General features: G+C 43.3%; 1 protein-coding gene across 1 annotated transcript in view; it reads left to right on the top strand.

The window, feature by feature from the left end:
• Window positions 1-14,154, top strand: part of LOC146312860 (inactive phospholipase C-like protein 2) — a 37,839-nt gene that overhangs the window by 20,192 nt on the left and 3,493 nt on the right. The window contains exons 6-10 of the mRNA XM_084738652.1: window positions 560-1,783; window positions 2,564-2,813; window positions 2,928-3,214; window positions 5,431-5,634; window positions 9,351-9,426. Coding sequence (XP_084594778.1) covers window positions 560-1,783; window positions 2,564-2,813; window positions 2,928-3,214; window positions 5,431-5,634; window positions 9,351-9,426 — 2,041 coding nt within the window. The remainder of the gene's footprint in view (window positions 1-559; window positions 1,784-2,563; window positions 2,814-2,927; window positions 3,215-5,430; window positions 5,635-9,350; window positions 9,427-14,154) is intronic.

Consider the following 14,154-nt stretch of genomic DNA (forward strand, 5'->3'; position numbering starts at 1 on the left):
TCCATTGTATGTCCCAATGTATGTATGTATGACTCTTAGCTAAGCCCCTCCCTCCTTAGTCACTATTGCTGTGTATGTCAAGCTTTCCATTCTCATAGTGCACATGTGCAGGTTGCAGCACATCTTGAGACAGTCACAGAGCCAGACCAACCAAACTGCGATTAAAAGGCAGTTTAACTCTGCTTAGACCTATGAGAGCGAGCCAGAGTAAGATCCATCATTGGGCCACTTTGATTCTGCATCAGCCGAAGTTTTTGACTTTAAACCACCAACTTAACAAATCACAATTTGACCACTGGTGGGATTAAGCCATGAGTCGTCCACAAGTCACTTTAGAGCAGGTAAAGACAAAGTTTTATCCATTCCTCACGTTTGTTCTTGTGGTTTAGGTTTTTGAGCACAAAGCTTCAGCATGCAGAGAAATGCAAAGCTTGACAGGCCTGCAGAGGCTTGTTATGGTTGCTTATCTATGATTGTACAGTTGCTGTTTGGAGGAGGGGCTTAGTGAAGGGTCAATTTCTCCTTCATCTAAATTACTTTCTGTCACTGTGTCGTCCAGGTGAGTGAGGAGACCAGCCTGAAGCTCATCCAGACCCATGAGCCATCGGAGAGGGGCCGGCAGCAAGGATATCTGTCGCTGGACGGCTTCACCAGCTACCTCACGTCGGCAGAGTGCCACCTCTTTGACAGGGAGCACCACACCGTGTGCCAGGACATGTCCCAGCCTATGTCTCACTACTACATCAGCTCCTCCCACAATACCTACCTCATCGAGGACCAGTTTCGAGGTCCGTCCGACATCTCCGGCTACATCCGCGCTCTCAAGATGGGCTGTCGATGTGTGGAGGTTGATGTTTGGGACGGCCCCAATGAGGAGCCAGTTGTGTGCACTGGACACACCCTCTCCCCACCACTGGCCTTGCATTGTGTGTTAGAAGCCATTGGAAGGTTTGCATTTGTGGCATCAGATTATCCATTAATTGTATGTATTGAGAACCACTGTTCACATCGACAACAGGAAGTGATGTGGGAACATCTCGTGAGGATACTTGGGGACAGATTATACACAGACCCCCCAGATGAAGACGAGACATACCTTCCATCACCTGAAGCCCTCAGGCACCAGATTCTTATAAAAGGTAAAAAGTTGGGGCCAGGTTGTGATGGGGAGGACGGGGAAGTAAGTGAGGAGGATGAAGGTGCAGAGATGTGTCAAAGGATGAAAGCAGCTAACAGTGGAGGGGCAGCGCCTGGAGGGAATGAGAAGGACATGGTGCAGAAAAGTGTCTCTTTCACAGCTGGCACTCCGTCTACTCCTCTTCATCTCCCTCCCAAACGTTTCCATCTGTTGAAGGAGCTCTCTGACTTAGTAACTCTCTGCTGCTCAATCCGCTTTGTTGACTTTCCGACGTCATCTGAAAGCCAAAAATCTTGGGAACTGTGCTCCTTTCATGAATCTCTAGCTCTGCGTCTTGCTAGCGAGAGCCCTGGCGACTTCGTCAATCACAACAAGCACTTCCTGTCACGGGTGTATCCTAGCCCAATGCGGATAGACTCTAGCAATATGAACCCTCAGGACCTGTGGAAGTGCGGCGTTCAGATTGTGTCCATGAATTTTCAGACAGCGGGACTAATGATGGACCTGAACACAGCCTGGTTCCGGCAAAATGGGAACTGCGGTTATGTCCTGCGGCCGGCCATCATGCGGCAGGAGGTGTCTTACTTCAGTGCTGACACCAGAGACACGGTGCCTGGTGTCTCTCCACAGCTGCTCCATGTGAAGGTATGGTGGAATAACATGTAACGTGTAGACTCTCTTCAAATCCACTGGTAATATCAGTCATTTTACCCTGCAGAACACAGAAGCTGCTGGTCTACCACTGCCTCAAGTCACAAAATGACACAAACTAAGCTATCAAGGCAGCATTGGCGAGCAGCTCCCTTGTTCTGCGAGGTAGCATTACTGTTTTTGCTCAAAGAGTCTGGTCTCTTCAGAGAGAGTGATATTTGTTGTATATTTTATATTTGTTTTTATTCATTTTCCATCAGAAAAGCCTGTCTGATATCAACGTAAAGTGGTTAAATATTCTAAATGTAGCGTAAACTTAAACTTTTTTAGTGTTTTTTAGTTTTTTTTAGCGTAGCTAAAATACTTTTGGCTGCCAGCCCTGTCCACAACAATGCAGTGCTTAGCTCCCCAAAATGATACTCCCATAGACATATATACATAGACGCTGCTTTGACCCTGCAATATGTCAGCATCACAGCCATATTGATCCAGTCTAATATGGTTGGGACATTGACATATGATCCAAAGGCTAAAAGGTGTGAAATTAGGCTTTCATTTCTATGTATATGTCTATAGCTACGGCTGCTTCTGCAAATTGGGTGCTTGCCAAGTGCCATCGACTGTAGTTATAAGTACCTCATACAACCCCACTTCAAAAACTGAACTGAACTGTTCCTGTAACAACATGTCCTACATCTTACACCTCATTTCTGATGGTCACCCTGTCCCTGAAACCTAACACTTGAGTGAATAACAGTCTGGTCCTTCTCCCAGGTGATAAGCGGCCAGAATCTGCCCAAGCCGAGAGGTTCGGGGGCCAAAGGAGATGTGGTCGACCCGTACGTGTTCGTTGAGATCCACGGCATCCCAGCTGACTGCACAGAGCGCCGCACCAGGACAGTGACCCAGAACGGGGATAACCCTGTGTTCGACGAGAGCTTTGAGTTCCAGATCAACTTGCCGGAGCTCGCTATGGTTCGCTTTGTGGTGCTGGATGACGACTTCATAGGGGATGAGTTTATAGGTTAGTGTCAGGTTGAGAGGTCATTAGGGCTACTGGAGATGATTTAATAGTTTAAGTTTGCATAAGAGTGGATTAGACTGAAAACTTTTACCTCAAATCTCCCTAACATCACAGGTCAGTACACAATCCCCCTGGAGTGTCTTCAGCCGGGTTACCGACATGTACCACTGCAGTCTCTGACGGGGGAGGAACTTCCCCACGCCAAGCTGTTTGTCCATGTGGCCCTGACCAATCGGAGAGGAGGGGGAAAGCCTCACAAAAGGGGTCTGTCTGTACGGAAGGCACGCAAGGGGCGGGACTACACAGCTCTGAGGGACTTGGGCGTCCGGGCGGTGGACGATGTTTTCAAGATGGCTGCTCCTCTGCTGAGAGAGGCCACAGACCTGAGGGAAAACATGCAGGTGAGGAGGAGTGAAGAGCTTCACACAGGACTATATTTGATAGATTATATTGTGTTTATAATACACACAATCCTGCTGTAATAACTATTTGCTTTAAATTATATAGATTTATAACTTTAAAACAATTAGTCAATCAACAGATTGACCAGTTGACCAACAAGAAAATAAATCAGCAAGAATTTTTTTATATTCCAATAATTTATCAAGCAAAAATGCGAAACATATATTGGTTACAGATTCTGAAATGGGACAATTTGCTGCTTTCTTTGTTTAAAACTGGCGTAAAGTGAATCTCTGGGATTGGGTTTAGTTTTATTGATCAGACAACAGAAAACAATACAAACATGTCACATGTGAATATGTCATATTGGGAAAAATGATTGGTGTTTTTATACCTATTTTTATTACATTTTCTAGACTGAAAATGAATCAATACATTTTTGGGGAGGCAGGATGTCCTAGAGGTATAGAGACTGGCCAATAACTGAAAAGTTGCTGGTTATTGCCTGATATCTAGGGAATGAACTACAGGGGAGCCGGGAGGGGGGCTTGGCTTCTTTAAATAAGACATGAGATCCCCTGAAAACATTATTTGTGAATTTTTGGGGGTGCTCTAAAATATTGACAACATGCTATTTTTTGCCATGCATTACTTTTTTTTCTCTATCTCCATCATTATGTATCATGCATAAAATTAGGCATTTATTATGTGTCATGCTTGTATGGCATGTTTCTCTTGCCACCACCATCGAAGTGTGGCAGAGCAATATCATAAACTTCATTCACTTCGCTCAAAGATCAGTAGTGTATGTTGTTATGGTTTTTCTCAATTATACCAAGAAATTATAATTTTTGTAGTATAATTATTGTGCTCATTTGTACGTGATGGGTATCGTTAACCGTTGTTGATAAGGACTCTATGCTCTGTGCTCTATGTAATGCTCATACATTTGTGTGTTTATAGTCTTCAGTGAGTGGTAGAGTTCGCACAATGCTCATATCAGACGGCTGTCGACTCATTACACTCCATCCATACATTTTCATCTTCACTCTGGCATTGCCTCTGCTCTAACCGATTTCCGTTAGGGAGGGGGATTTGATTTTCCCTAATCAATCACTAGACACCAACACATCCGCCTGAATGTAACGTCATTTTAACACGTACACATAGCCACGCCAACATATTGGTTTTGCTGGAGTTTAAAGTGTGGAGCAGAGCAAAGAGAACTGAATGAACCGAAAATGAGAAGAGAGGAGAAGAAGAGAACAGCCTCAACAGCAGTGTCTGTCTCGTCTATAGCACTTCAGATTGTTGTTATTGCTCCCCCTTGTTTCGGTGCGTAGTCTGACAGTGCCTGACAACAGTGTTAGTCCTGCCCATGGTGCTCATTGGATCAAGCTGAGGATGGGCTCTATATGTGTAACTATGACAGATATGCAAAAAAGACACATTTCGTTTGCTTTGTGTATATTGACAATAAACTAAATCTTCAGTTCATTGAAAAAATGTCGACAGAACTAATGACATTTTTTTTTTTTTGCAGCCCCAAATAATTTGCTTTACGCGTGATCATTAGAACTGAATGGGGAATAATAGGAATATCTAATGTCATTTGATCATTATCACTGTCTTCAAGTGCAATCGTGACGATTTTGTATACAACAACAAAAAAGAAGGAAACAAAAGACTGTCACTAGTGATGCATTCTCTGCAGTTGGTAAAAGCAGTTCTAACCTTTATGAGTCAGGCAGTAATGTGGTCTGTAGGTGCTTGTGCCACCCTGGGGCAATAAAACTGTAATTATATGTTCAGTCAGCACAGCGGGACTGTTGGCATCCACATCTTTCGATTTCTTTCATTTCAACATGAACCACTACAACGGCACAGCTGCAGGAGAGCAAATCAATAGTCGAAGGAAAAGAGAGCTCTCTCACAGGAGAGGCTTTTGATTACCTGCGTGTGTGTGTGTGTGTGTGTGTGTGTGTGTGTGTGTGTGCGAGCGAGATAGAGAGAGAAGGAGTGTGAAAGCAAATCTAGTGGGAAACAGAGTGGGGAAGAGATTTGACAGATTTTATGTGACTTGATTTAACATCATTCATAGAAATGTTTTTTTTTTCCATCAGGATAAAGCAATAAGAAAAAGAAAGACCGTGAAAGGATTTATATGTTTTCATGTTTAAATTTTCAGATGCCCTCTTCTGTTTTTTTTCAACAGAACTCAGTAGCAGTGTTCAGGGAGCTGTGCGGGGTGTCCGTGGTGGCTAACCTCATGCAGTGCGTACTAGCTCTGGGCTCCAGGGTGTCAGGACCAGATGGGGCGCCTTTACTACTGTTTGACCTCCGGGACCACTACCCCAGCCTGGAGCCGCAGGGGCCCCTGCCTGATGTCCTTCGCCGGGTCGTCTCCACCTATGAACTGGTGAGGAAGGAAGAGAGCTGACAGATAAAATGCTTATGTTCTTTCACCATGTAAAGGAGTATTCAGAGATCAGTGATGTTCAGTTTCATCCGTCTAAGCTCCCGACCACACAACAAGATTCACGATTCAAACTCGTCTCGCCCTAACATTTTCTTCTGAGGTTTATCTGTTGATAAAAGTGCCAGTAGATTTCGTCATAGTTTTTGCTATCATAAAATAGTTTTTATTTAGTTATAATTCTGTTTTGGTCAGTGAAAAATGCCATTGAAGCTATGACTAAAATTATTAGCCGGTGAAATTAACACTGGTATGCACTGAGACTCTCATCTCTGAAATGCATGAAATGGAAGGAAAGACCAAACAAAAGCAGCAAAGCTCATAAATCTGCCAGCCACCTCCCATCTCCTGTCTACTTGACCTAACAATGAAAGCCCTGTCTCCCAGACATGAGCTTCCTCTGTAGCCAATATGTTCTCCATATTGTGAGCCCTCATTGTTATGTAGCAGACAATGTTGTTTCCCATTTGTTGTGGCTGTAACAGGGCTGGTAACCACATCAGTGACATCCTCACCTTGGCCTGAATCCAGTGTGTTTCCACCCAAATACGCTGCAGACTTTCAAGCGAGGAGAAAGTTATTTAACAGACATTAATTTATGTAATGATGTCTAAAAATAAATCCAGCCATGGAGAAAAACTTCCCCGCAGGAATAAATACAAAGAGAGAAAGAGGGAGGGAGATAAAAGGGGGCGGAGAGGTCAATTGGTCTGTTAGTCAACTCATCAACTAGTCAATAAGATGGGATGAAACAGGGTGTTTGAGTGGGTTTAGGCTGATTGGCTGTCTTTCTATCCTCACTTTCATATTTAGCTTTCAACATGTTTCCCTTTGGTCTCTGTCCTCCTCCTCGTCCCTTATTCATCTCCCTCTCTGTTCCCGCCTCGTCTTTGTCCCTCTGGGTCTGGTTGATGGTTTTCTCAGAGCTGTGCTTCAGTGCTCAGTGGACTGGTAGCGTGGGGAATGCTTTTTTTTCAAGGAGTATGCATAAGACTGTCATTAAACTGTCATAACCATGCTATGACACCTGTCGTGAACACCATGGAGTCTTTATGAAACTAAAATTATGTCATTTTTAATGCAAAGTTTACATTGTTTGAGATGTCTTTGTTTTGACAACTTTACATTATCCAAGACAACATAACCTGTGAATATCTGTGTTATGACAACTTGACTTTGTAAAGAAACATAACATTACATTATACTGTCATTTGTGGTTGCTTTTGACACTTGCCTTCGTAAGACCATTATAAGAGTCAAATATTTCCTTTGACCTCACGTATAGTGGTACATTTAGACTTGATCATTAAGATGTAACTTTTATTACAATGTCAAATACTTTTATAACATCCTGGACTTCAAGTACACTGGTACCATTTGTACTTATCATAGTCATTAAATGTTATAAGGCTAGTTACAGAGTACAGTTCTAAGGTAATTTAGTTACAGAGTTGGACAGATAGTGGTAAGATAGTTTGTTGCTAAAGAAGGCTAACCGCTGTATGCTGTTATTTGTAGCTGGTTTTAGAAAGTTAGCTTGGTTAGCTGTGGAGCTAGCCACCTAATTAGCTGACTCTGGGGTGCCAGGAGCGAAACCCAGCAAAAAAAAAATCCATCTCGTTACTGTATTTCCTATCAAACTGGTCACCATCTATCTCAGCTGTGGATAATGTGGGGTTATTAGAAGGCATTAGTGGCTTAACTATGTCAAGTTGCCATAACAAAGACAGCTCAAACAATGTCAACTTCACATTATTAATGACATAATTGACCAAATAATACTTACTCAAAATAGTCAAATATTCTTCCTGTTCGTGACAGGTGTCATGACATGGTTATGGCAGTGTAATGACAGTCTTATGGACACCCCTTGAAATGGTTTTACTGCAGCCTGTGTTGCTGTGGTAAATGACGTTACGCTCCTTTTATGCCATCTGTCTGGCTGCTGCAATACTTCTTAAATTGATATTTGCTCAAACTGCACTTCTTCATGTTTCATATTAGATATTCCCCCGCAGTCTCTTGGGTAGGATGATGGACAGTCAGTATGAATTGCCAATTTAGAGATACTGTCCAGTGAGCATATGTGATGTGTGTGAATGTGTGTGTGTGTGTGTGTGCATTGTGCGAGAGGGAGGGAGACAGTCAGAAACAGGCTGTAGTGGAGATAAATGGATCTGTTTCTGGTCTTATTAAGTTATGATGAAGGTTTTGGTGTATAAACCATGACACTTTAATTTAACTATGGTTGTTTGTCACTGCTATGGAACCGTGTGCATGTGTGTGTGTGTGTGTGTGTGTCACCGTGTGTGTATGTTTAGCTACTTCCGTTTCTCAGCCAAGCAGATCAGAGTTGAATACCATTAGCATAGATTTGAATGTCGTTCTGCTAAATGGATTCCACACCTCAATCCTGCTGCCTGGAGGGAGAGGCAAACAACAAAGACAGGAAATGGGGATGAGTGTGTGTGCGTGTGTGTGTGTCTTGTTGAATTGGATCTGGTCAAAACAGTGTACTGTAGTTAATCCCTTATTTGTCGAACAACATTTTTTTCCCACAGTGGGGTCATGTCCCAGCAGGGTTTTTGAGAGGAGGTGCAGAATTAATCAGGCAGAAGCTCCTTGTGTCATTCCTGTGTGTGTGTGTGTGTGTGTGTGTGTGTGTGTGTGTGTGTGTGTGTGTGTGTGTGTGTGTGTGTGTGTGTGCATGTGTGCATGTGTGTGTTGTGTGGTCAGTTAAAGGAGCTGTGGGTGCATTCACGTGCATGCATACAGCATATATGCATGTGTCCACTGTACATGTTGTGGCAAAACAGCCAACAATGTGATTCTAATTGGCTAATTTCACAATTTTAAAGTTCACATGAAGTCAAATTCAATGGCCTCACTGTACAAAAGCACAACTTTAAAACTCTATTCACTGATTTGGGTTAAACTGGATCATATTGTATGGAAAAAATATAATGTGGTTTCCCCTCTCATATCCACCAATTGCTCAGCTTCAACTCTCAATGATTTAATTACAGAGTTTCCTGATGGACAGATAGCTTTAGCTTTTTTTTGCTAAAGTAGCTGTCAGCTATTAGCTGCTATTAGCTGGTAACAGAACCAGGCCCAGCAGCCTACCAGCAAACAGGGCCAGTCACTGGGACAAAAATAGCCTCCGAGACCAACAGGGAATATAGTACCAAGGTAGTCCGGAGTTTCCTGATGGAAAGACAGCTTAGCTTGTTGCTAAAGTATCTAAATTTAACTGTTAGCTGCCATTAACAAGTAATAGAACTGGGCTCAGCAGCCTCCCAGCGAACAAGGACGGTCACCAAGACAAACACAGCCTCTGACAGGGAATCCAGTACTGAGTTCGTTTACAGACTGGGAGTTTTTTCCTCAACCACCAACATATGCAAAACATCACACTGGTGTTTTATTTCATTGTAAATGTTCATCTCCCATGTGATTCACACCAATCTGCTCACGCTGCGCAACGTTTTTTATATAATGTTATTTTATAGCGGACAGTAAAACAGACTGTGTATGTGCTAAACTGTGTGATTTACGCACAGAAAACAAGATGGCAAAATGGTGAATGGTTTACGGTGAACTACAACTGTGTGTGTGTGTGTTTCATGCTGATAGATGTTTCCCTGTGTCCCCTGCAGATGGTCCAGGCCAACAGAGCAGTGATCGAGCTCTCCAGTGGAATACACGACAGGATCCTGCATATACAGACAATGGGTGTGTAGGCGTGTGTGTGTGTGTGTATGTATGCATGTGTTTGCTTGTCTCAGTGGGTATATGAGATGCTGCTATGGAGAGCGTGTGTTGTGATGTGTGTGTAATGAATAGAAAGCAGGCTATGCTCATGTTCCTAGTCCACTCATGAAAACTCCCACACAGCCTCTTCAACAGCGCTGTTATCCACACTGCAGTGGCTGCTGCTTTTGTCATTAACTTAAAGCCTTCCCTTTACTCTCCTATACTATTCTCTTTCATTCCCTTTTTTTTTATCTTTTCCTTCCCTTTTCCTTTTCTCTACTCATACTCTTGTTCCCTCTCTTCACTTCTTATAGCCTCTCTTTCCTTTCATTCCATTTTTGTCCTTCTCTCCTTGTATCCTCTGCTACTTTCCTTTCAGTTCCTTTCTTCCCTCTCCTGTTGTTGTTCATTTATTTTTCTCTTTTGCTTTCTGCCACCTCATCTCCTCTCCTCATTTGTTTCCTTTCCTTTATTTTCCTTTTTGTCTGCTTATGCACCTTTCTCTCATCAGTTATCCTCTTAGTGTATCCTCTTTTCTTGCCTTTCTTTTCCTCTCCTCTCCTTGTCTCTTTCCTTTCTCTTCCTTTCATTTCCCTACCCTTTGTCTCCTCTTCTTCTTGTATCATGCTTTTTCCCTTTGTTTCTTTCCTCCCACTTTCTTCCTTTTCCATTTCTTTGCTCTTCATCTCATTGTTCCCTTTCTCTTCTTTTCATCTCCTATTGTATCCTCTTGTCTTTCTTCTCATTCTCTTTCCTTTTGGGAAAGAGATTCCTATTCCTTTCATTTTCTTCTTTCCTTTGCTTTTTGTCTTCCCTCTCCTCCATTCCTCATTTTGTTTCCCCTTTCCTTTCCTTTCCTTTTCTTTTCTTTCCTTTCCTTTCCTTTCCTTTCCTTTCCTTTTCTCTCCTCTCCTCTCCTCTCCTTTCCTCTCCCACCATATTTCCTCCTGTCCCATCTCCTGCAGACATCTCTCTAATGCCTCACAGTGTTGCACATTAGATTTTTTCACCGGTGCAGCTCATCTGTATGTTTTGGACGAAGCAGCTTTAAACTGTCGTGGCTCATTGATCACCCTTCAGTCTCTTAAGCGAAGGGCACCATAGCTGACCTGCTCATATCATTTCTGTGATCTTTGGCAGTGGTTTGTTTACTGCAGCCAGGCCCCTTGGGTCATCTGACATTAGTCAGCCAGACTGTCGTCACAGTAGCAATAAACAACCTCCCCGACACACACACACATCAACACACACACACACACACTTTATCCACATCCCCATCCTCACCCTGATTCAGTCTTCAGCTGTCACCCAGGAGACACTGTGATTGACATTTAGATGTGTTAGCTGGTGACTTGGAGCAAAAAGTAAACACATTCACATTATTTTTTATAATTCTGTAGGTGCTGGATTAAAAAAAAAAGTTTCACATGTCATATGTTTTTTTTTTTTAAAAAAAAGTGACTCCTGGGAGGAACCTTTAAACATCTGTGTGTTTCATGAGAGTTTTGTGTGTTGAAACACAAACTTGTCAGTGTGAACAGAAAAAGGACTTGAAGGAGAAATTCATATCAACCTGAAGCAAACTGATATTTGAGAGGAGGATGATGTTTCAGTTGGGGCCATTGTGGAGAAAGAGAAACTACTGAATTTGATGGAGATGAATGTTGTTTACAAATTTGCAGACTGCTCCACTTTGCTCCCAGACAACTGATCCCATCCTTGACTGAACTTTATTTTAGGTTTTCTGGGGCCGCAGCATCGCTTACTCATCAAATAATCTGTGACATATTCATCTGTTTTGCAGCTTGGACTGCAGCAGAAGCTGACTTCTGTCTCACCGTATTATATTGTATCATAGATCTTTTACTTCACATGTGATCACTTGTGGTATTATTAGTAAATAGAGTGAGATTTTAAAGTGTGATAGCTCAGCCCTGCGCTGCCGGTCTGGTGCCAGTACGTTCATCTGATAAAGAGCTGCCAGAGGCCTGATCCTGTGAACAAAGCTCTTCCTGTGTGTACAGAGTAAAAATGGCAATCAGGTGATCCCAAGGCGGAGGTCCACCTCTCGGTTTGGGAGGAGGGGGGTGGGCAGCGAGGAGGCATAAACAGGTCACTCAGAGGGAGCCATGGGACGGCTGGTGGCAGAGATGGATGTCTGGAAGTTACATCAGAGCGGAGAGATGAAACGTAGAGGGAGAAGAAAGCCGTGGGAAGATGAATGGCAGAGATGGATAGCTAGAGGCAGTGCTCAGAGGAAGACAAGAACACCGAGGGAGAAGAGAGAGTGGTCCACTTCAGTATCAGGAAGGGCTGCTTCATGCAAATTAAATAACACTTATTTTCTCATGTACTTCAAGTGGTGTAAAGCAATGCTGATAGTTTTTTTTTTATTTCCCCTGCTTTTGAGATATTTATCTCCTTTTCACTCTTCTAAATGAAAAACACCAAGCTGAAAACACACGTTTTACTAATGTCTCCAGTTGAAAGTTTCAAATCTGTTTGACCTCTGGCCACACTCATCATCACCGATGAAATGTGTGCTCAGGGGCACGTTCAGTCTAAACCAACGTGTTGTAATTCACGGGTTGAACAGCCTGTTTCCCCGAAACGGTAAGAAACAGTGTGAAAAGTGCTTTAAGGCACGGAGAAAGTGAAACCGTGTGAAAACAGAATGAAACGGCGTGTAACATGCTTTGAGATACGACTTCTCTTGTTTGGTGTCAGAGGTGTTACCCAATCAGCAGCAGTGTGTATATGAGCCTATAATACTGGGTGTGTCTCTCGCAGACATTTTTTTTCACAAAGCTTTTGTCAACAACTAGTTCAACATTTACTCTTGTCCAGCGGCCTCTCACTTTTTATCTTCTTGGCTTCCTTCGTCAATGTCGTCCTCAGTCTCTCTGTCTCTGGCATGATATCAGAGTGGCAGCTGAGCCCGTTTACAATGCCTGCTGATCAGGCTCCAGTTCTGACACGACACCGCCGCCACCTCTGAACCTGAAAACCTTGTTTTCCTGGTAATCCAAAGCTCATGTGCTAGCAGTGTAAACAACAACACTTGCTGAGCTCCAAGTCTGGGCTAACAAGCTAACAGCAGCTACGTATTACTTCACTGTCCATCAGAAAACTTCGCGACCAAGAAACATTTTCTCCATAAATTTTACCAAAATCCGTGTATAGTTGGGTGTGTGTGACTAAAAGCTGATTTATGCCCCCTTTAAGTCTGTTTCAAAAGGTGTAACTATCACTGTCTACACACTGACATGCATCCTTTACTTTGGCATGGATGTTAAACAATTCATCCATTAGTGCAGGAGTACCCAAACTTTTTCTGGCATGCCATCCATTCAGAGGCCAAAAAAAGCTCACCCCCCCCACACACACACACTTTAGTGAAATAAAGGTCAGGGTGATAGCATCAGCAAACTTTTTGTTTTGTCCCCTACCTAAATCATATTCATTCAATTTAATTTCACTCCATGTCCTCCCTGCAGTGGCTCTACGACCCCCAAGGGGGGTCTGCTCCCCAGGTTGGGACCACTGCACTGCAGGGCGCCGCTCAGTCAAAAGTTCCCCCAAAGAAGAAGAAGAGTCAAAGGTCTCTGACGACAACCATAGCGATACTGGAAGAGGTTGTATTAGTGTACCTCTTAAGAAAGAGACAAAACCACAGATAGCATTGTAGACTGTGGTGGTCTGTGCAGCCATTAAATACATTGTGACATGTGGACAGAGGAGCTAACGAATTGACAAATGTCATTTCCAATACTCCACAAGTGTTCAGAAAATGTGCACAAATACAAATGCAAAATGTCCACAGAATGTTTCAGCCATATCTGGATGCGTATCTAATGTTTTACATTAGCTATGCATTTGTTGTGACCAATGTGACATAATGTGAGAACAGGCATATGGGGCACAGAGTGAGAATGACAGAGGGACCATTCACTTTACTACAAGTCAGTGTGGAAACTGTTACTTTAAGGTAGAATAGTTTCATGATGCTTTAAGAGCCTCAGTTGAGCAGCTGTGTTTCCTCCAGGGCCCTGACCTGTATAGAGGCTCACACCTGGATGTATACATACAGTAGATTTTACACTTCATGAGATGGTAATAAATATATATGCCTGATTGTTTCTTAATGCATGTGACCATCATGGCTGTTCACAGTTCACAGAGAGGACAGGAAGTAAACGTGACGCACTTCCTGCTCCGTCCTGTTTGGCTGGCCCTCAAGGTTATTCTGGCCTGCGGGTCAGAACCCTGTTTGTCTGTGTGTGCACACTATCCCAGTATTGGCTTGGAAATAATGTTCCCTCCACCGGCCTCGCTTGGTTTCACAGGGAAACAGACACACACACACTCTCACACATATACTACATTGGCACGTAGGCTTCGAGTTGCCTAGCAACGGCGCGGTAAAGGTTATTATTCAGGCAACTTCTGTAGGTGTGTGTGAATGTGGAGCCGTGACAACGTATGTGTGCGCAGGTGTGAGTCCACGCTCGCAGACGTTTAGTGACAGAGGGGTATTATGGGTGAGGAGTTGGTAAATTATACTCTCAACCAATCTGTTTACTCAGTCCTCAGAGTTTGTGTGTGTGTGTGTGTGTGTGTGTGTGTGTGTGTGTGTGTGTGTGTGTGTGTGTGTGTGTGTGTGTGTGTGGTCCAGAGCCTGACATGTTAAACGTCTGGGCTCTCGTT

Source organism: Lutjanus erythropterus, chromosome 16 (assembly GCF_056507025.1).
Source record: "Lutjanus erythropterus isolate fLutEry1 chromosome 16, fLutEry1.hap2, whole genome shotgun sequence".
In the NCBI taxonomy this organism is placed as follows: Eukaryota; Metazoa; Chordata; class Actinopteri; order Lutjaniformes; family Lutjanidae; genus Lutjanus; species Lutjanus erythropterus.